Source organism: Amphibalanus amphitrite, unplaced genomic scaffold (assembly GCF_019059575.1).
Source record: "Amphibalanus amphitrite isolate SeventyFive unplaced genomic scaffold, NRLGWU_Aamphi_draft 000680F_arrow, whole genome shotgun sequence".
Lineage (NCBI taxonomy): Eukaryota > Metazoa > Arthropoda > Thecostraca > Balanomorpha > Balanidae > Amphibalanus > Amphibalanus amphitrite.
Genome location: NW_024882174.1, coordinates 299658 through 322738, shown reverse-complemented (window position 1 = coordinate 322738; position 23081 = coordinate 299658). Strand labels below are relative to the sequence as shown.

Below are 23081 nucleotides of genomic sequence, written 5' to 3'. Positions count from 1 at the left end.
CCTTCAAACACGCTCAACGACTCACCATGTCCCCTGGGGCGCATTTAGCACATACCTTCCCGCGGGGCCCCAGAAATTTAGCTGAGGTCAATAGAGGGAGGGCGACCACTGCACCAAACGCTCATTGTTCATCGCACATCGCGAGGTATTGACTCTGTACGAGTACGTGTGTATGTGTGTGTCCACTGGCTGAAGTGCTGACGGCAGACGGGCGCTCTGATGACTGCTCGCTGACGTGGCCAGTCGATGGCCTGAGTCGGGGTGGCCGGCCACCGCGATGGTCAACACTGGTGACCGGCCGCTCGATGACACAGCAGACGACAGAAAACCGTCTGATGACACAGCAGACGACAGAAGACGACAGAGGCAATCGCTGCTAACACGGCAGACGGCAGACAACTGTCTGATAACACAGCAGACGACAGAGGCAGTCTCTGACAATACGGTAGATGGCATGGATGGCATCCTCTGATAGAACAGTACACGACAATGCCAATGTAGACGACAATGCCAGTAAAAGGCTGTCTCTGATAACACAGCAAACCACAGAAAACTGTCTGGTGACACAACAGACTGCAGAAAACTGTCTGATGATTGTGGACGACAGACGGCCGTATGGTACATACAGCAGACGACTAAAACAGATCACAGACGAATGACGACGCAGCAGGCAACAAACATCCGTTGCGTAGTGTGGCACAATTGACGAGTCATGGCCACTTGGCGATAGCAGCAGACAACAGTCAACCGTCTGACGACAAAGCAGACAACAGCCCACCGTCTGATGACCAAGCAGACAACAGCCCACTGTCTGATGACCAAGCAGACAACAGACAACCGTATGATGAAACAACGTACAACAGCCGGTCGATTGATGAGACAGTAGACGATTGGTGGCCGCCTGATAACACAATTGACAGCACTGACAAAAGGCCGCTCATATCAGACGACCGACGGGGCTCAAACGCTGTTGCATGACGCAATAGCTGTCAATATTTGCGGTCGACTCCCAATGAGATCGGTGTCACTATCGAGCGAGACGTAAGAGTGACAGGCAATCGATATGATATTTTGCAAGATATGATATTTTACAATGTAAAAATATGCTCAGAAGCTTAAGAAGTTTTGTTTCGAGCTATCAAAATCGAAACGGTTTGCTAGTTTGTATGGAATAACAGGCGTCGTTTATTACATATTAGTTGGTTGTCTTAAGTCCGCCTTTTCAGTAAACGGTAGCTAAATATGAAACCAATTAAGTCTACTATTTTCTGTGTAGAGTTTCTTGGAGAAGGGCTTAGCACATAAGTATTATCCTAAATAAATTGTTGAACGTTTTCGGTAAGCACTTATCTTCGTTGAATCCTTGGTTTGACGAGTGGCGACGGCGGTGGTGGGGTAGGCAGCGGGGACGGGTGCGGCCCTGTCGCTGGCTTAATTAGCTCACTCACAGCGTCTCCGGAGGCTGTCGGAGCGAGCGGAGCGTCCCCGGGGCGCGTTTGGCCGCAATTCAGCGGCACGGCTCGCCGTCCGACGCCACGATTTATGAGTCTCAGTTTCACCGACGGGCCTAAACGGCCGGGCGGCGCAGCGCCGGCGGCGGTGGTGGTCGACCAGCATCCCCGCACGCGGCGGCTTCACCGCCAGCTCCAGCGCCGGTCACAGACGCAGTCGAATCCTCACTCCAACAACACCCCGGCAGCCCTCTGAACTGTGCACTGACCTACACCAGCTGAACTGCTAAACGTTTCCGGGTGCGATCAACAAAGAAAGGGACAGAGCACTTTGGCCTGTAGGCTTACTTCATAATCACTATTAAGCATTGACTATGAGTGCTCACTGCTCTTGTTCACTTTGATTTGGCACGTTGATGCGGCTTTAATGACCTCGCGCTGGTTTATGCTGTGCTCAATAATCTGCCGGTCTAGACAGTGTGTCTAAGCCAGTCTGCCGGCGCTGCTGAGCTGACGCCGGTTTCCGTGTCGACAGGGGCGTTCCGGCTGTATGACGTCGACAACGATGGCTTCATCACGCGCGCCGAGATGTACAACATCGTCGAGGCCATCTGCCAGATGGTGGTAGGTTCACCGCACATAGTTCACCGCACACAAGTTGAGCAGACTGCAAGCTGATTCAACGTACACGAGTCGGACGGGCTACTTTATCTTATACCAGCACCGGGCGTAAATTATTGAAATAAGCCAGAGCTATGGATCTACTCCCGTAAGTAATACCCCGCGGATGTTATTTTTCGTCTTTCATTCCGCTGTCTGACTAGTTTACTTTCAATTGTTCTGCGTTCACCCTCTGGAGCTTCTTTCCCACTTCTTGGGGCGAACCTTTACCTTTCTACCGGAGACAAGAAATAAATGGCGCGATATAGATCTGATGGGAAATATTTCACCCGTTCTGCCTCGTCCGGAGCTCATTTACATACTGATAAACGACTTGACTGTGGGAAAGGCCATCACATTCCTGATACCTCAAATGATCCCGGGCTTATCCCCATGAAATTCGGGATGAGATTCATGATGAGATAGTGGTTCTGTCGTCCATAGGGCGTTCAAGCTATTCCAAATGGTCATTGATATGCTATACAGCGCCACACAGTCAATATGCCTATACCACAATGAAGACCGCAATAGAAATAAGGGGATAATAATTGGTCTGCATTAGTTCAAAAGGATATCGCATGACTATTAGCTAGCATTTATTAAATGCACCGCTAATACGTCACAGACGAAGTATATGCACATTCACGAACGGAGCAACCCAACAGCTTGTAAATCGAGAACGACTAAAAGTTGTAGGTGTAAGGACACAGGGGAAAGATACCTCTCTGTCCATGTGCTCTCCATCCTCGGTCCGTTCTGTAAGTGGTTTATCCAATAGCGACATTCCCCAGTGTCCCCTTAGGACCACTGGACTGTCTCGCTGGCTTCAAAGGACGACCGCCTAAATTAAGCAGTCGCGACACTGGGGCTCATTGGCGTGCCGCTTTATCCGGCTTTAGGGCCAGTTAGCCGGCGGTCTGTCGCGAACTGGCCCTGTCTGCTGTCTGGCCGTATTACAGTTCCGCCGGGCCGCCGCGCCGGGCCGCCGCGGGCCGCTCACTCACCGAGCCGCCAAATGGACGGCTGTCCCGGCCCGACCGGCCGCCGGTAGCTCAGCCGAGTGCGCCGCGCTAGGCCGACATAAGGCCGCTATCGCCGCGGACCAGAGCCAGCTAATGCCGTCAGGAGAGCCGCCCGTCCGTCCTAACAGGCAGTTAAGAGGGGCAGAGCACCCAAACCGCTACCCACTCGCCTCTGCACTGGTCAACAGAGCATGGTAGAGTTTCAGAGCCGCTACCCCCGCGTCTCTGACGCCTCTGTCACAGTCAGCAGAGAGGGGAGAGCAGAGAATAAGAGCCGCCCCCTCCTGCAAAGGTCACGTAGCCCTGGCATGCACTCGTTCCGTCGTCAGGCGCTCTGATGGCCTCCTTTCAAAACACTCGGGCATTGCCAGGTCAGGCGCGCAGCACAATTTCCGGACCCACGGGACCATCACCAGCTCATTTGCCAAATTATCGGCGGCCTTTGCTAGCAGCCAAGTGGACCATTCACAGGAAATGGGCGGAATGAGCGTCTCTATCAGCACGGCCCACTGTTGATTTTCCGCTTGAGGGTGTACAGAGCTCAATGAGCGTCCTGAAATAACACGCGTCTCTGCGTTATGACGTTTATTGACATTGTGTAATTGGGTGCACATCGTTCTTTTCAACAAAGGCGGGTTGCTCATAGCAATTTACGCCTTGAGGACGTAGTGCGCACGCCTTGAGGACGTAGTGCGTACATTTACAACCTTGACCATTTTTGCAGTTTGTTCGCTATTTCCTTATGGCTTCGCAGTTCTGTGTAAGTGTGATTGCTTAGTACTTAAACTATTAAATGCGCTAAATTTATTTTACCTCTCTCATATTCCATGTGAGGGATGGCATATAACGTTTGGATAAATTGCTATGCTTCATGAACTAAGCTACATTAATGGTTCTGACTGCTACAGATTTTCATAAGATTAACGTAGTCGAATATGCAAGCTATGTAAGTGAAGCAAGCAGATCACGTTTCTGGTTCGCACTGCACAGTGTCAGGCTCCGTGTTTTTAATATCCCCGGCTGTTCCGTCCGCCCCCAGGGCCAGCCGATAGACGGCGAGAAGAGCTCACAACGCGTGGACAAGATCTTCGACTCGATGGACAAGGACAACGACGAAAAGCTGACCCTGGAGGAGTTCAAGGAGGGCTCCAAGGCCGACCCTCGCATCGTGCAGGCGCTCAGCATCTGCGACTCCAACAACTGACAGTCGTCGGGCGGCGGGCGGCGCGAGTACCTCTGACCGCCCCCGCCGCCGCCCCCGCCCACCGAGCCGCCGCTGTGCCACCGGCCACGGGTGGTCTGTGGCCTCGGCTGAGGTCGGCCGGCTGACGTCTACTTTGCACTGAGGGCCGGTCTGTGGCCTCAGCTGAGGGCTGCCTGACGGCTCTGGTGGACTGAGGGCCGGTCTGGGGCCTCGCCTGAGGTCGGCCGGCTGACAGCTCTAGTGTGGACTGAAGGCCGGTCTGTGGCCTCAGCTGAGGAGGGCTGCCTGACGGCTCTGGTGTGGACTGAAGGCCGGTCTGTGGCCTCAGCTGAGGGCTGCCTGACGGCTCTGGTGTGGACTGAGGGGTCAGTCGGCGAAGCGGGAACGGTCATGGACAGGGGCAAATATGCCAAATGCCAGCGAGATTCGATCGGGTTGTGGCGCAAAGACAGTGACATCGCTGAGGGCAAGTGGAAGAATGTAGCCGATAGCAGACTGTGAGCGGGCGGACAGCTCAGAGGGGTACTGAGCGGCGGGCGGACAGATCAGCGGGACAGTGAGCGGAGAGGGGACAGCTGGGACAGTCAGCGGGAGGAGGACAGTGCACAGCGGTCTTGCATCCTGTGACGGTGCCGATGGTGAGAGGACAGTCAGCGTCCGGGTCGCCGGCCCCAGTCCGTCAGCAGTTTTCTGACTGTATAGCAAATTGCGACGGCGGGGATTAGAGGCACGCGCCGAAATCCAATTCACGCGAGTGTTCGCGCCAATGACAGACGAGTGTGTGTCTTATCGCTACACTGGAGATCAACAGCTGGGAGAGGAGCGCAAAGAGTGTGAGCTGAGGGCAGACGTGCCGTGTCTAGTAACCTGCGCCGTCATCTGTTGGAGAGAGTGGGTGTCAGCCCGGCGCTGTCTTGAGTGTCCTGTTAGACGACGAGCAGTGAGAGCTACCGGCTTAATCGAGTGACATGCCTCCTGAGACCCCGTGACGAAAGGCGCAACCTGCGGGACGTGCCCAGCAGTGTGTTAAAACCTGTCCGGTATCATGACCTCAGTCATGCTGTAACAAATCTTCTTGCTATTCCATTCCGATGTTGACGGGAAGTTTGCTGGCGGCGCTGTGTTCCCGCATCTGTCTACGGTCGGTGAGCCACGCCGCTTCTCGTGGCCGTTATGCATGGCGGGTCATTCTATCCGATACAGCAATGTGGATCAGTTTCGGTGTGGCGATGAACGAACATCGTGCCTCGGCGATACGAGTAGACGAGGCACATCGCTTACTTTTGCAGTTGGAGGAGTAGAAATTTGGCAATACGCCCTATATATTAGAGCTAAATGTATTTGAACATTTCATATGATGAATAAAAATATTGAAGAATGAAGTAAATGCACTCAGAACGTTCAGCCCCCGAATGCTCGGTAGCCGAAATGCCGTTTTTTCTTATGTCATGCGGGGAAGGCACTTATGAACTGCGGAGGTCCGGTCATCGCAGTCAGACTGTCGGTCAAGAGAAACAGCCGCCCTCTGCCGTCTTCAAACGTCTCCCTGGTGTCCCATTAAACTCTCTAAATGCCTTACTATTCACCCGGGCATTTAATGTCCATCAGTGTCCCACCACTCACCCGCCAACTGCCCCCACCCACCAGGCCAACTGCTCATCAACACTGCAGCTTCCAGATGATATTTAAATCCACGGACTGTCCCTCTGTCGCTCTATTTATAGATCGCCAATTTTCCGGCTGACTTGATGCAGTCCGATGGCATAATGATGCAGCATTTCTCTTCAGCATTTACTGATTCATTCACTCCAGAGTCGAAAGATTCTGAAACGTGATACACACAAAAAGTAGACAAAAAGTACAGAAACGATCGATATTTTCATTTTTCCTGCCGCCGTCTCGAAGGAGCAGTGTCGGAACAAAATGAACCAGGCACCAACACACTTTATTGGATCAGCTGAGACGGAGGAGGATGGCGGCGACCCGAGAGTCGGCCGACACAAACACCAGACCTTCTCTGCTCGAAAACAGCATCCACCAGAGGCTGGTGAGATAGGAATGAGGGGCCGTGCATTGTGCAAGGAGGGACAGTGCACAGCGGCAGTGCGATGGAGGGGCGGTGACGGAGGGGCGGTGGACGAAGGGACGGTGGACGGAGGGGCGGTGGACAGAGGGACGGTGGACGGAGGGACGGTGGACGGAGGGACGGTGGACGAAGGGAGGTGGATGAGAGGTCGGTGAACAGAGAGCCTGTGGACGAATGCAGGGCGATGGAGAGGGGTGGACAGGAGGTTGGACAGAAGATGACGGTGAATTATTGAATCATACCTTTGAATTGTAAAGGAAAATAGACGCTCACGAAGTATGAATCCACGTAATCTATGCTAGACACATATGGCTGCATAGCAGACCGGTCGCGTTCAGGGATCGCCTCTCGATCTAGGCGCAGCCAAGGCAATGGCGCAGCTGTGGTTAATGGTTCACCCCGTGCCGTGTCGGGAAGAAGGACGGAGCCTCGCCAGCGACCGGCCCAGTCGGCGCACCAGGCACCTCCGTGATAAATGGAGGGATATTAAATTTTGAGGTGATTCAAATCGGATCATCAATTTGATTTTCCCAGATGCTCCCCAATCAGGTGGTCCCGTATGCTGTTACATGTCAGGCCATAAAGATAGCCAGCATTTAAGACCTTTATTGATCAAACAACTTTTGTTACAAAGTCTTGGCTCCAAAAATGATCGTTACTTTCGATTTCTGATTTTTCGTTATGAAACTCAACTTTATGCATAGCCTGAAAGAGCTCACATTCAACTATTATTCTGTATGCCAGAGACACCAAGAGTCATTGCTGCTGTTTCAAGTGTGCACATAAATCGTTCACAACCTACTATGGACGTCAAACCCCTTGAGGCCCCACTTTTTTGCGATAATTTTTAAATGCGTCAACTCTCGTTGACAATATTCTGGCAATGTGTGCTTCAGAACCTGCCGAAACTTTTATTACTGAGGTATTTTGACGCCAAACGATTATTAAAGGTACTTCTCATTCACTCGTAATGTTAAATTTCACGGAACGAATCTGCTGTTTGGGTAGAGGCTACGCGCTCATGGGGCGGAGCCACGTAATGACGTCAGCGCTAAGCTCCGCCCTACCCCTCCGGCGCTCCTTGCCCGGCGACCGGTCACTCGCGTCTCTCGCTCCATTCAGGCTTGATGGTGGGCGGTAGCTGGTAGCGGTAGCGGGCGCTGGTAGATGGCATTTAGAGCAGATGGCGCTGGTGGCGGGGCTCGAGTGTTGCCGAGTGCAAGCCTCTGCCCGGGCCTGAATTGACCTTAACATTACGAGTGAATGAGAAGTACCTTCCATAGTCGTTTGGCGTCAAAATACCTTAGTAATAAAAGTTTCGGCAGGTTCTGAAACATACATTGCCAGAATATTGTCAACGAAAGTTGACGCATTTAAAAACTATCGCAAAAAAGTGGGGTCTCAAGGGGTTTGACGTTCATAGTAGACGATACACAGAGGTCCCTCCTTGTGAATGCTAACATTAACTTAACATAAAATAGAAGATATTTTTGAATGAGAAGCACTGTCTGAAGCACTTTTCGTTTACATAAGAAATGAGTGAATGACATGGCCACATGGAGGCATGGAGGCAGCTCGTTTGTTGTAGTTGTGAACTGACTGGCCACGGTCAGACGTGCATTAGGCTGGAAACTTCGTTCGCTAAAACCACCCGATGGCCGGTAATTGCATGGCTCTATTGGCAGATTGAGGTGAATGAAACCAGTTACTAGCAACCCTGTCGTGAAAACGAACCTATTGTCAGAAAGTTAACAAGTTGTTCTCTGAAACTTGAAAGCTACTCTACACCCATTATCTTGTTCCCTGGCCACAAAGCTTGGGCCTGGGATGCATAAATGGGTATATAGATTGAAAAGGTCACTAAAAGAATAAGAAATCCCAAAAGACAGGCCAAATGCACACCAACACAACATGGGTGAGGACACAGCACGATATGTGCACCATGGATCATTGGGAGGCATGAAAAGGAAGCCCATTTCTGTCGGCAAGTCCCGCCCATCACATCCTCCCAGTCCCCGTCCCGTCCTCGCCGATCGCCGTCCCCCCAGTCTCCTCCCCGTCCTCCAGTCACCGTCCCGTCCTCCCACTCTCAGTCGCGTCCTCCCAGCTCCGTCCCGTCCTCCCTGTCTCCGTCCCGTCCTCGCCGTCCTCCCATCTCAGTCCCGCCCTCGCAGTCACCGTCCCACCCTCCCAGTCTCCGTCCCGTCCTCGCCGTCCTCCCATTGTCCGTCCCGTCCTCCACTCTCCTTCCTTCCAGTCTCGGTCCCGTCCGCCCAGTCTCCGTTCCCCGCCGTCCTCCAGTCTCCGTGCCGTCCTCCCCAGGTTGACCGGGCACCTGGTTAACCGTCCTCCAGTCTCCGTCCCGTCCTTTCCGTGCCGTCCTCCCACTATCCGTCCCCTACCGCCCAGTCTCCGTGCCGCCCAGTCTCCGTGCCGTCCGTCCCCCGGCCGGCCGGGTACCTGTTTACCATCACTGGCTGAACCGCGCCGCCGGCGGCACCGGCACAGCTCACTGACGCGTGCGTGATCGATTCGAGATGAAAGTTAGTGCCGCCGCCCTCACCGGCGGAACACCGGCGGCGAAACGAGCGCCGCAACTGATCAAAGCCCGCGACCCCAGAAGGCCCTGCGTGTCACGATCAATAACTGGCGAGTGAAGTCAGAAAGTGACTGTGAAAAGAGACCGGTCAGAGCCCCCATTAGTTGTTCTGTCCTATCGATATGCGTCCTTTGAAGTGAAAAGGAATGCTACTTTATTCTCCGTTTCTTAGCATCCCTGACTCTTTGTCCGAACTGTATACGACAGCATTCTTTCCGTCTCAATAAATTGAAGTATCTACAAAGATGCACGGATGGTAGATAACAGATGAATACGCTTATCAAGCAGGTCACGCCCAATCCCCATGTTATACCGGCTTCTCACATTGCTCCAACAGACGGTAAATAACTTTTGAAAATACCCATCTCCAATTTTAGTGTTTTCTGAACCAAAATTTTCCGAGGAATCCGATGGTGTGGTCCCCGAAATCTGAAAAATTTCCATTTTGGAGATATCACCTATTTTTTGAAAAGTAAATATTCGTCATGCACAAAAGTCAAATAAATTGAAAATGTAATGAGTGAATATTTGTAACAACACTAGAATGTATCGAGCATGAATTAGTGATATATTTTAGCTGATATATGATACCATAGTGTAATAAATAACTATTTAGTTATTTATTACATAATAATAATAATAATATTAATATTAATATAATAATAATAATTATAACCAGTAAAACGCCTTTTGGGCGAAGAACGAGCGAGCGAGATAGTGAGCCCTGCACGTGCGGAAGGGCGAGAGGGTGCTTCCAACGGGCTTGCGCAAAGCACCCTTCTAACTGGTCGCTAGCGGTGTGCCAAATTTGAGCGCAATCCGCCCAGCCGTTCCTGAGATCTGGAAGCGGCATTCTGCACGTGCGCACGTGCAAACGGGGTCCAAAATGACTTTTGCACGGCACCCTACTAACTGATCCCCAACCGTGTACCAAATTTGAGCACAATCGGCCCAGCCGTTCTCGAGATCTGGAAACGCCCCCTGCACGTGCGCACGTGCAGTAGCACCCTAACCGCAACACATGGGAATGCATTGCCTGGTAGGTGCCTACCTGTATGCCAAGTTTCAGCGAAATCGCCCCAGTAATTACCGAGTTATTAAAATGGGAACAAATTTGGCACCTCTTATTGTTGTATTTTGCACGTGCACTGGGGGTGACCCACATGCATCGAGAGTATCCTATTTTGGGTAGAAGGGATACTGCTACCCTATAAAAATTACCGCAAGTCAATCGTCCAAGCGGCTGCTGAGATATGAGCCTCTCAAAATCACTACTTTTGCAAAACAGCTTGAACACCCTTGACTTTTCACGTGGCACGTGCCACGACAGTCACTGAGATGTATCAAAAGTAGTCAATTACGGGGTAGAAGGGATGGGGCTACCCAACAAAAAAGACCGCAGGCCAATCGGTCCAGCAGTTGCTGAGATATAAGCCTCTCAAAAGCGTTACAGGCCGGGCCGGGCCGGGCCGCTCATACTGAGATTTTTCCGTTATATTGAAAAGACTCACTTCGCTCGCTGCGCTCGCTCGCTCGTAATAATAATAATAATAAATAATAATAATAAATAATATAATAATAATAAATAATAATAATAATTAATAATAATATAATAATAATAATATTTAGTTATTTATTACTAAATAGTTATTTATTACACTATGATGATACTATATCTGCGCATACATGTACATAGACTAGTACATTAACCCTCGCCGGCCGAGAAGGGGTGGGGCGGATGCCGCCTCATAGGGTTTTTCGCGATAGTTCAAAACACGCTGAGGGGAGACAGCTGAAACTTGGCATACCTAATATTTTATTCAAGCTGGATCTTTTGACACCAACTGCGTTTTCAGGTCAGCTCAGGTCACTGACCTATGACGTCATAACTGAACCTCTGCACGGTCCTCAGAAGTTGCAACTTTGCAACGCCCTCAGTGCCAGAGGAACTTTCACAGGAAGATGAAACTTACAGGACGTAGTATACTCTAGAGGTCTCACAAATTGTATATCTCGGATTTTTCCCAAATGTCACATGAGGTCAGTTCGGTCCCGTGACCTCACCATAATAAGTCAAGGGGGGGAAATATGAAAACTGTTATTTTGGCGCCGGAAATTGTCCAAAACTGTCCCAGGCACATGGAATCGTGGTTTCATGCACTCTTTGTAAGGTCCGATCATGAAACCACGATTTCATGTGCTTGGGATAGTTTTAGATCATTTCCGGCGCCAAACAAAAAAAAAACAGTTTCAATATTTCCCCCATTGACTTATGATGGTGAGGTCACGTGACCGACCTGACCTTATGTGACATATAGGTTAAATCCAAGATATACAAGTTGTGAGACCTCAGAAGGATACTACGTCCTGTAACTTTCATCTTCCTGTGAAAGTTCCTCTGGCACTGAGGGCGTTGCAAAGTTGCAACATCTGAGGACCTCCCAGAGGTTTATGTATGACGTCATAGGTCAGTGACCTGACCTGACCTGAAAACGCAGTTGAGGTCAAAAGATCCAGCTTGAATAAAAGATTAGGTATGCCAAGTTTCAGCTCTCTACCCTAAGCGAGTTTTAAGCTATCGCGAAAAGCCCTATGAGGCGGCACCCGCCCCACCCCTTCTCGGCCGACGAGGGTTAATGTACCTACTAGTTCATGTACATGTATGCGCAGATATAGTATCATCTCAGCTAAAATATGTCTCTAATTCATGTTCGACACATTCTAGTGTTTTTACAAAAATTAACTCATTATATTTTTAATTTATTTGACTATTATGCCTGACGAATATTTATTTTTCAAAAAATAGGTGCTATCTCCAAAATGGAAATTTTTCCGATCTCGGGGACCACACCATCGGATTCCTCGCAAAATTTTGGTCCAGAAAACACTAAAATTGGAGATGGGTATTTTCAAAAGTTATTTACCGTCTTTTGGGGCAATGTGTTCTGCTCCCCTTTGCCGCTGATACCGTGTTCGGTGTTATTTTGGCCGGCCACGCCCGCGCTCCGGTCGGGTGTGGCCGACGCCGACCTGCCGCCGATGAGCGATGGCGCACTGTGCGCCGCTAATGTGGTCATTTGAGGCCAGGAAACACCATCGGGCCGCCGCCGCCGCTGGCACCATCCCACCTTTTCGGGCCCGCTTTAGATTTGATGGCCTCGTAAGCGAGAATAGATGGCCAGCGGTCGTCCCGCGGACTCAACGGTCGCGCCGCGCTCCGCATCGGACCCCAGTTCGGCTCCGATTTCCGACTGCACCGGACTCCGGGGTGGCTCCAATTCCTGACCACCGGACTCCAGTTCGGCATCTCCGACCGCCACACTCCAGTTCAGCATCTCCGACCGCCACACTCCAGTTCAGCATCTCCGACCGCCACACTCCAGTTTGGCTCCCGACCACCGCACCGGACTCCAGATTGGTTCAGATTCCCGATCCCCCGGACTTCACGGTCGCTCGTTACCGCCGACTGTCAGGCTGAGGTAGGGGAGAGTGGGGCAAAGCGGCCACCCTAACGCTTCTCACGATGCCAACGCTTGATTTTCAAACTTGGAAAGATTCTTTCTATACCAATGTGATCCCTATTAAGTTGCCTTTTATTTCAACTGCGTTTTATTTCCAAAGGCGTTCACATGTGAAAGATATTGACAAAACTTTAAACTTATGCATATTGGCCACTTTGCCCCATACCCTGGGGCAAAGCGGCCACCGGCGTCTTCTCAAGTCCCGATATGAGAAACAAAATAGTTGCCTCGTGTACGACTAGGGTATTTGATGGTGACAAGGTTAAGCGAGGATGGATGGTTACTTTATCATCTTCCACCTGTAGGTAAGCAAAGAAAGGATTTTCATGAAAATAAACATTTAATTGCATTATTTGGTAACTCATGCAACTGAAAAGTGGCCAAGATGAATGCATGACGACACATTTGAATATAAATAATGTTTTTTATCCAGATGGAAGCAACCTATGGCCAATTGGGGGGTGGCCACTTTGCCCCGGCCACTTTGCCCCGCGCATAACGTCCGAGACAAAAATATTCCAGCTTAGCTATTAGTGGGGTAAAAAACATTAAAATTGGTAGAATACATGTACGATAACCATGCAATGCATGAACAAGAAGGCTTATAAAAATTCCAAACGGTTATGGAATAACATAACATTTAAAAATTGTAAACATAGTTGGTAACCTGGCAAGAAATGCTTTTCCGTGTTTCACAGAACAATGGTGATGGGCCTGAAACCCCGGTCTGGCTCATTCGAACGACCGTGAAGAGAAGTATAATTGGAAACCATAAATTGGAACTGACGCCAGCTCTGAAGGGCTAAAACGATGGGTGGCCGCTTTGCCCCGGGTGGCCGCTTTGCCCCACTCTCCCCTACTCTGTAAGCGCGCAGATGAAGTGAAGCTTGCTTCCGGCTTGCAGCTTGAAGTCCGGCTTGCAACAGATGAAGTGAAGCGATTTGGAGCACTCAATGCCTAGGCCCGGTACAACCACGCTGCATTGCCGTTACCTAATAAATGCTTGCTGAAACGTATTACGTAGGCATATACATTTTGCCTATGCAACCGAAGTTTCTTGTTTGTTGCCCGTAGTTAGACCGAACATGACGAATATCTTACAATGCTGCGATATCTTTAAAGTCACTAAGACAGACTGCGAACTAGTTCATTGGACTCAATTAAGAAAGAAAAACAAATTTACAGGTTAAATAACCTCGTCAATTATCATAGCGACAAATATATATTTCAATATTAAGTGCACGCACAGTTTAAATTACCGTACCGGTAGTTCCCACTTGGACTAGCGAGGAGTAGTGGATAAAATGCAGTAAGTCCCCTGTGCTATGGAGTTGCCTTTACGATATATCCAGTCTGACTCTTTAGGGAGCGGTGAGAGACGACTTTAATGACTTGGTGGGCGCAGCTGTCACAGGTAATGCGCCGAAAGTTTCCCGCTTCCATGGCTGCGTCAAGTTTCCTAATATCACGCTGGAGAACGAGAAACGACAGTTTGGCGCAGACTGTCGACAGGAGCCTGCTCGACTGGTGAACAGGAAGATCAAGTGTCGAGTGTGATCGGCTGTGGAAGGAGGCGCACCAGTTCTCAATAGGGTATATACATCGGAACGGAATGAACATAATTAGGCACACACAGTAAAAAGGAATAAATAGAGCAACTAAAGAAAATTAAACTGCTGCACAAACAGATACAAAGCGATGTTTTCTAACGTTACGTTGGTATCCAGTGAAACCAATTTGGATCTGAATGACTGACGGCACACGTGAGAGATTAGCCAAGTCCAACTGAGTTTACGACTTAAAAGGGACCCTCCCACCTTCAAAAAAGTTAATGAATTGGCATGAAAGTGATGTCGCTCGGTTCAGAAAGAGCAAAAACGAATATCTACCAAATTTCATCGAAAAATATTCACCGGTTTTCAAGATATTAGACTTTTACTTTTGTTTACTTTTTGGGATCTCCGCTGTTCCTAGCGACTTTATTTGAAAGTGCGGCATTTGTTGCGCGCAAAGCAGCAGTTACCACCGCGTGCTACAAAACGTTTTAGTCAAACATTTAACGGACGTTCGAAAGCCTGATGACGTCATCAGATTCCCGTAATGGTTAAGAGATAGGGACCACGCTGGTCCCACCCTGCAAGTAAAGGGAAGAAATTTCTTGAACACCATAAAGCTGCGGGGGTTGCGACCAGGATAAATGGTGGTTTCTGAGCCTGGCCGCAAACTTGGCTATCTCAACTCAAAACTAATGTTAAGGTGGGAGGGTCCCTTTAAATGACTTATTGGTCGCAGCTGTCTGAGGCATATGCAACAAAAGGCAGAAGTAGCCCGTTTCCCGCTTCCACGGTTGCGTCAAGTTCAATGTTCAAGTTCAAATTCAAGTTTCAACTCTTAATCATAAATGAAATCACTTATTACCGTATCGTCGATGCTGGGATGTGTCCATACTCCATTCTGACATCGCTCAAACGCTACGTTCAAATTAAAACGTGACGATACTGAGCCCGGCAAAATAACCTGATTTGCCTCGCTTGTGTTTACTCGTGGTAAATACAATCAATAACCAGTGTCCATACAATTATTTAGAATAACAAAGAAAAAATATAACCGTAATAATGTTCAAATACAATGGCCGCCCACGGAATCACCGTCTCCGCCAGTGCCGACGATCTGCGGGGTTCCGTCGTGCCCAGCGCAGAGCCAGAAATAGACTGTCTTGGTAGGCTGTACCGCATCACACCCGTACTCAGCGGGACAGTCGCGTCTTCAGGCCGGCGGCAGACGCGGCTGCTATCGGGAGCCGAGGTGAGCGTCGCCCAGTTTAGGGACAAAAGCTCGTGATTACTACAGAATTAGCTTGTCCTGCCTTTTTACCACTGGCCCTCAAGAGATAACATCTTTGACAGTTTCCACACTAGCAGTGATAGTGGCAGGATGAATCAACTGCGAAATAACCGTAAACTCACCCCGATCGCCGAGCATAATAACATCCACAAACCAAATAAATCATGTTTGTAGGTAAGAAACCGGAATTGTCAGTTTGGGGTAGGGTGCGCAAAATATTTACGTTTTCATGAATCACCATGCAGTTGAATTTATTATGTTTTCACATTTCACAACCTACACTCTGATTCATGATCAGGAATGTCCAGTCTTTTGTGATCCATGGCTGTGGACGGGGACCGAATTTGAGAATGGCCCATCACCCCATGGGTGGTCGCAATAATAGCGTCACAGCAGTAGCCAGTAGGTATCCGATTACGGCATTTCGTAACTAGCGAGCCCGTGTCTCGCGTACCAGTGAGCTGCTCTCACTCACTTTCCCACCTCGGTAAGTCAGCGGAACGTTTTCAGTGACCCAGTGCGGCGGCAGCGCCCAGTAACCGGTCGGAGCGCTCGGGTGACGGTCCACGGACGGCAGTCACCAAGGCCCGCGGACAGCAGTCGCCAGGGCCCACCGCCGTAAACGAGAGATCGGCCGTCGGCGGGCCGCGAATTTCGCTCGTCGCCAGCGACAGCAGCCATCCATCTGCCGACCCGGCGCCGTCCGCAGGCCGTTGCTCAGCACACAGACATCGCCGCGGTTCTGGGTCGTGGCACTGCATGGTTCAGGTCACCGGCACTGCCACGGCTCACGGTGCCGGCACCGTCATGGTTCAGGCACCAGCCCTCTACCCACCGCATCCACCCACCCATGGTCCACATACGCAACTGACTTCCCCACTAGCCATCCTTGTGTCAATAGCGTTGGCCATGGCGCTGGTAATAACGCCACTTAAAAGCGCGGGGCCTCAGACATGAGAGGCCCCGTCCCGATGTAATGACTGTGTGGGCGCCGTGGACGGGGTGGAAGGGTAGGGGGGGGGGGGCCGTCAGACTACGCCAGAGCGAGACCACTCCGCCCCGCCATAAGGTCAACTGGACCTGCGTTACGATGTACTGCAGCGCCGAAAACGGCGCCCACGTTTTTAGATGTCACGATTTTACGGTGTGTTATTGACGGCGACACTTTATACGGAATGGCTATTTTCAACTGTTTTATTAGTGTTGGTTAAAGCCTGATTCGAAGCAAAGTAAGCGGCTTACTTTAAACCAAAACATTGCGTAGCATTTTCAAAGACGCCGATTGTGTGAACAAACAAGGCACTTCAGCCACCGGGGATGGCGCGCTTTGTAACACTGAGACACTTTCGGTTAAAATTATAAACATGAAGATGAAGGGTTTAAATAAAAAGATTTCTTAAGAACATAAGCTCTCATGCTTAACAAACTTCAAGACTATTTACCAAGCACAATAGTTCATTAAAGCAAAGTAGCGTGGAACTGTCACTGGCACTCCATTGCGTTTCCCGTCATTTTCTGCTCGGATATTATAGCTTTGTTTTGCTGCCATCCGTCCGGGACCATCCCATCCCGGCGGCACGGCGGCGGTGACGGCACAGCGCCATCGCCGCCGTCCGCACCGCATTAGAGAGCGCTCTGACTGGGCGCAGCTGCAGCGACTCCCCGCCACTCGCATAACAACACGACCTCGTCAGAAGACTCACTTGTATTACAGACTCGGCTCAGCGGACGGCGCCGGCGGCCGCACACCGCTCGGCGGAGTCCGCTGAGTATCACAACAGCGCTTCAGCCCAGCGCCGCAGACTGGGGCGCCCACAAACCGACAGCCGGGGGCAGTGCTGACAGCGGGACGGGCGGCGGCACACCAGCGCTGAAATACACCAACGCTGGAACACACCGGCGGTTCGACGGGAGATGACGAGCACCGTCTCTCCCCCATACGACCGCAGGTGACTGGAGAGGGGGATCAAATGGCACTTCGGACGGCGTCCTCAGCTGGACTCCTCCAGGGCCACCTCTGTCTGAGCTCTCACGTAGAAGGCGCCCTGCTCGTGGTAGGTGGTGAGCTGGGACAGCAGGTCGGCGGGGAGCTGCGCGGCGCCGCGTGAGGTGACCAGTGCCGCCACCAGCGCGTACTTGGCGTCGCGTCCCTCCTTACTCGACTCGGTGGAGCGGTCCAGCAGGTACTCGACAAACCCTGTCGGACGGGGGAGCGTGCGGAGATCGCGTCAGGTCTGCCGGCTGTACCAGTCACAGATCAATACACACTTTGAGACCGTGAGAAGATGACGGTAGATTCTCACAGTCGCCAAGACGAGGTATTGTTTTCCCCTCAAGTTACGATTTTTAATCACAACGGTCAAGAGGAATATGTAAGAGGGAAAAGTGCGTACTTGTGTGTAAAAATACGGACTCTTCCACGAGAATGTTCAGAGATCAAACAGTTTAATTCCCAGACCTCATTTTTCCGTCGAAGAGTTCCGCCTCGAGTAACTAAAGTTTCCGATGCAAACAACTTTATTGCATGAATCAAAGGAGTCTGACTCTGAGATATTCTGGGAACTGCTCGCCCCCGGCAGGTCGCGGCCGTCGGTCGGGTAGTCGGCCGCTCCATCTGTCTAAGTACGGGTCGGCGGCACGGCAGGCAGGGAAGGGTTTTTACCGGACTGCACCTCTAATGCGGCGGCCGATCGACTCTGCGACGGGCCATCGGTCTGCGCCGGCCGCCGGGACCGGCACCGGAGCATTACTCACGGCGTCGGTGCCGTCGACGGCAGCCGTGCGACCGGGCCACCGGCGACCGGCCACCGGCAGCGGCCCCTTACTCTACCGGCGGCCGACGGATCACCGAGATCCCAGGAGGGAGTCTACAGGGCCCTAACGACGTCAAAATAGTGCCATCAGACGATCCAAATATATCTGGATTAAATCTGGATAACTTTGGATAAACGATGTTCATCCTATTCTCAAAGACTACTCATGTAGCTCGCTCGTTGCTTCCCTTATCTTCCACCTGAACACCTTTTGAGGTCAGTAGCTTGTAAACCGCCACTGTTAAATGGTGCACGCGAACAAACAAGTCAGTTCACCACAAACACTCTGGACCCAGCAGTAGCGCTGAGGAGCCGACCAGACCGGCTGGACTGAGCACGGAGCGGAGAGAGTCCCTCTAAAATCTTTGATGCTACGACGGTTTCATGTCATTATACGCGAAGTTTGGCATTCCCTGTGCATGTAAAACTAGCCAGCAGCCAAGTCTGCTGAGAAACGAAGTGCTGCAAGATAGATTATATCCGAGACGGAGACTCCATGGGAGGGAAATAATATAACTAGGGGCTGAAAGGCAGGCAACATCGAGGCGAGCAGCTGGCTGCTTGTCTCAGGAAATGTCGATGCAACGTGCATTTTTCATGCAATCACGAACAGCATGCATCACATCTCGCCATAAAAACATCAAGAAATAGCTGAAAGTGCAACCGTGGTGTCAGCGGTGAAACATAGCACAAACGGAGACAGCAGGTCGCTGGACACTGACAGCTACCGGCAAAATTACTGCTGAATCGCCATGATTCAACTGCTCCGCTTGCATTGATCGCAAGACTTTCTAGTGTCCACCTGCTACAATATTTATTATTTACAGAATCGCCAACAGAGCGATTAGGTAACCCTTGCAGGCAAGGTCATGAGCATAAAATCAAGGAATATACGAGGTAAGCTGGTGAGGGTATTGTCGACTTCTTGTTACGAATAAGCAGTCGGCGAAATTCACTCACAACGCTGAAGATGACCGATCCACGAATCCACAGCTTTCATCTCTCACACTTATCGTCGGACAGTGTGGGACTAAGACAAGCTTCGGAGCCTATACAGATTACAGACTGCTTCAGTTCCAGCCCAGCCGCGACAGTTTGAGCCCCCAATCCTACACTCCGTACCACTACCTTTCACACACTGCCCAGCTCTGACAGTGTCTCTGTAAGCTTGGTATCAGTGTCTGTGTCGGCCGGTCCCACACACGGTGATAGCTGGGTGGGAGAAGCACAGTTGTGAGAGTGCGTCAGGCGGAACGGATCGGGTCGGAAAAGGCCAGTGAACGGTCGCCCGTAGCCGGAACAGGAAACTGCGCGGAGTCTCCAATCCCCTGTTCTGATCGCACTGTCACCACTGCACTGGGAATAGAAGTCCAACGTCCGAATGGGAGATGTCAGCAGTGACGCAAAATACTTGCGCTCCATTGAACTCCTTACGAACGAACAAAGGGAGAGGCGACTGGGCACCAGCCAGGCACGTCATAGGCCAACCTATTACAGGGAAGCGGCGTCATTAGCATGGAAATCAGTTTCGGCACCCGTCAGTCACGGAACTGAGCCGATCAGAAGTTGGCCGCACGGCGCACACGTGTGCACCGAGTTCCCAGACTGACAAACTAGCGAGCGGTCGAACACGGACGCCGTCAGCGAACACCGCAGACTCCGGCCGCGGCGGCGATCCGGTCAAAGTTGAGGTCGCTGGTAGCGGCGGGACTCTCTCTCTCATTCTACTGGGGACTCACTCCGCCGGGACTCACTCCGCTCAGGAGACTGACTCCACTGGGGACTCACTCCGCCGAGGGCTGACTCTGCCTGACCCGCCGGCAGCCACGAACTTTGTGAGTCGGTTCATGCTTCATTACCCCCGTCCAATTGATTAACCAACTGTCCCCGACAAATGTACTGACCTAGCAAAAGTTTGTACTCGGCAAACATTGATTCGTAGCCGGCAGCCGTGGCCCGAGCTAAATGACGCCGAACACAATAGACCGAGCAGTCAGCGACCCACGGACACAGATGGGACGCAGGTGTCTGGGCGAAAACAGACGAGCGCCTCCTAAACTGCCAGGCTACGGCAGGTTTCGGCCGCTATTTCAAGATATGCTGGGGAGTGTCGCAAGACATTTTCAGACAGGATCGGGCGGTGGCATCTGTGGGGCGGTGGCTATTTCCAGACAGCGGGGACAATTAATGTGGCCGAGTGGCGTGGCGCCGGCGACGCTGTCAGCCCCATAACTCAGAGGGCATGTCGGCAACGCGATATTTCAGCGGCCGCCGCGATACGGTATCGACACATCAGTCGCAAACGATGGCCCGCCGCAACATAAATCTCCATCATGTAACAATGCATCAGATGAGCTCAAAACGAATTAACATTACAACGATTTAGCGAGAATAACTGCATTCAGCTGAAATGACCGTAGTGCGGCCAGACAAATTGGTGTCTCCTTCGCAGAATAGATGACTTATTGAATGTCCATGTGCTAAACGAATTGTAAAAATTATTAACACACTTACAAAAATATATAGGCGGCAAACTGATTAACTGGAAATATTGACAATAAAATAGTAAAATTGCAAGATATGAACGCGATATGATATTGGCATAATATAAAGCCATCCGAACATGACTGACGACATCCAACATAAACAATTAAAGCCTAGCCACAACCCACAACGTTAGACTTCATCAATGGTTTCTTGGAAATATATATTAAAATGTGCCAGCTATACAATTTCAAACGTTCATTAATGATTAGCAGCTGACCATTAAGATCACCCACAGAAGCGAAGCGATGTCTGGCAAAAGCATTCCTTTATTTAGCATTTAATTGCATTCCAAAATATCATGATCATATTAAATATCCTCTGTTTATAAGAAAGAACGGAACATGCCAAATTCCAAGGATCAGTCAATGCCTGCCCTCAGCAACATCAGAATTTAGAAACATCCTCAGGTCTTCCGGTATGATCACACCTTGGTTGTATCCCCCTTGGCCTGTGCCGCCGTCAAACCCGCCCACCCAGCGTTCCCAATTAGCCCATCCCCGCTGTTCCGGGTGACCGGTCCGCCCTGTGCTCCTAGTGAACTCCCCCTCCCCCGGGTTTGGGGTGACCCATCCATCCGCTGTTCCCCGTGACCCGTCCTCCCGCTGTTCCTCATGACCCGTTAGCCCGCTGCCTCCAGTAACCCCTCCCTGGTGTTCCGGTGACCCACCTGCACGCTGCACCATCATCTGCTGGCCCCAGTCGAGCGCGGCCACGACAGCCAGCAGCCGCAGGGCGCCCAGCCGCAGGTCGAGGAACGGCTGGCGCGCCACCGACCAGATCATGTCCAGAGGCTGCGGGGCCACGGCCGAGAACCAGGTCCGGGTCAGTGTCAGCAGGTCGTCCGTCAGGTCAGCGGCCTGAAACGCAGAGGTCACAACTCAGCACACGACGCAACACAACTCAGATCACAACATGGGCACAACTCAGCACGCAATACGAATGAACTCAGCTCTCCAGTGACCTGCAGCACGTTGCGACTGAACTCACAACATGATTCAACTCATATCACAGCACAGCAAAACTCAGGTCACCGGGTATGCAAAACGACACAACTGACCGCCATTCTTCACTTCATGCACTAGCAGGCGTCTCATCTGACGTAGTACAAATAGCAATATCAGAAAAAAAATACAGATGGATATAGCAAATCGGTGCAAAATTGCGTTTCTTTTTACGATTAATTGAAAAAAAATGTTATTTTTCGTCGTGTAGGTAAGTCAAAATCAGAATATTCAAGATGCTTTACATCAACTTCTTGTCATGTTGGTGCTCCACCTAAAAATATATCAAATTTATTGCACGAACAATATCTAGCGTCAAACCGGTACTTATTATACCAGCGTGACCTTCCAATAGATCCGCCCCAGACACCAGTTCGGCAAACTGCATTAACGATAAGCCTGCTTATACTTTGACCTTTGACCACTTCGTCGACAAGATTTAGAGCCGCTACACAGCCGATTTAAGATTCGAGGGCCCCTTCTGCGAATCGAACCGTCCAATCGACAGAGACGTGAGAGCGAGAATGGGCTCTGAGTGGGAACTGACAGGTCGGCCGCGGCGGAACGGCCGGCCGGCCGGCGGAGAGGGCGCCGGGCACGCAGACGTTATCGATGGACCAGGCCGGCCGTTGACGGCCGAGTGGGCGCGTTGTGAGCGGCCGGCGCGGCAGCCGCAGAGCTGCCCTCGTTAACCCCGGTCACGTTCGGGCGGCTGCAGCGGCAGCGGGGACCGCCGGACCGCCGCCGGCGTGATCGACGTGCTGCCGTAGGCGTGGGGACCGGCCGCGCACGACGGCAGCCATTCGTCCAGCTGCTGCTGTGGGAGTGGAGCCGGTCACGCAGGACCGAGTTCATTGGTCCAGCTGCGCCGGCGAGGTCTGCCGCGTTGGTCCGCTCGGCCCACAAAACACCGTCCAGACCCCCGGATAAGGCACACCGTGCGGCTGCCGTCCACCGGAAAACAGCTTAACTCGATGCGGAATTATCTAACAATTGAGTTTTGACACAACAAAAACAGCTAAACTCCATTTCCATTTAGCAATCCCGAGCAGCACAGAGAGCCTGCGGGGTGGACGAAAACAACACACGCACGCCCAGGCAAAACGTTAAAATGTTTGATAACTTGTGAAAAGTTTCTAAGGTTTTTATTATGGCGCAGAAATGTCTCCGCTGCTGTTGAAGCAATGAGAATCTCAGGTGAACAGCACAGCCTCCAGTTTACTACAAAATGGGTAGCACGCAACACACTGGAACCGCCAACTGGTCAACAATGAAGCGTGCAAACAGCGCCGAAGTTTGCCGGCCTTTCGGAGTGCTGCGTCGGGTCACCTAG

The 23081-nt window shown here is 51.2% G+C and overlaps 2 protein-coding genes across 2 annotated transcripts in view; one reads left to right on the top strand and one right to left on the bottom strand.

Annotated features, from left to right (window-relative positions):
• The window catches only part of LOC122364516 (frequenin-1-like), a 34802-nt gene extending 29074 nt beyond the window's left edge, over window positions 1–5728 (top strand). Inside the window, exons 6-7 of the mRNA XM_043334948.1 lie at window positions 1987–2075; window positions 4173–5728. Coding sequence (XP_043190883.1) covers window positions 1987–2075; window positions 4173–4337 — 254 coding nt within the window. The 3' untranslated portion in view covers window positions 4338–5728. The remainder of the gene's footprint in view (window positions 1–1986; window positions 2076–4172) is intronic.
• Window positions 5729–17077: 11349 nt separating this feature from the next.
• The window catches only part of LOC122364519 (26S proteasome non-ATPase regulatory subunit 5-like), a 38492-nt gene continuing 32488 nt past the window's right edge, over window positions 17078–23081 (bottom strand). The window contains exons 9-10 of the mRNA XM_043334959.1: window positions 21415–21604; window positions 17078–17584 (exon numbers count right to left, since the gene is read on the bottom strand). Coding sequence (XP_043190894.1) covers window positions 17379–17584; window positions 21415–21604 — 396 coding nt within the window. The 3' untranslated portion in view covers window positions 17078–17378. The remainder of the gene's footprint in view (window positions 17585–21414; window positions 21605–23081) is intronic.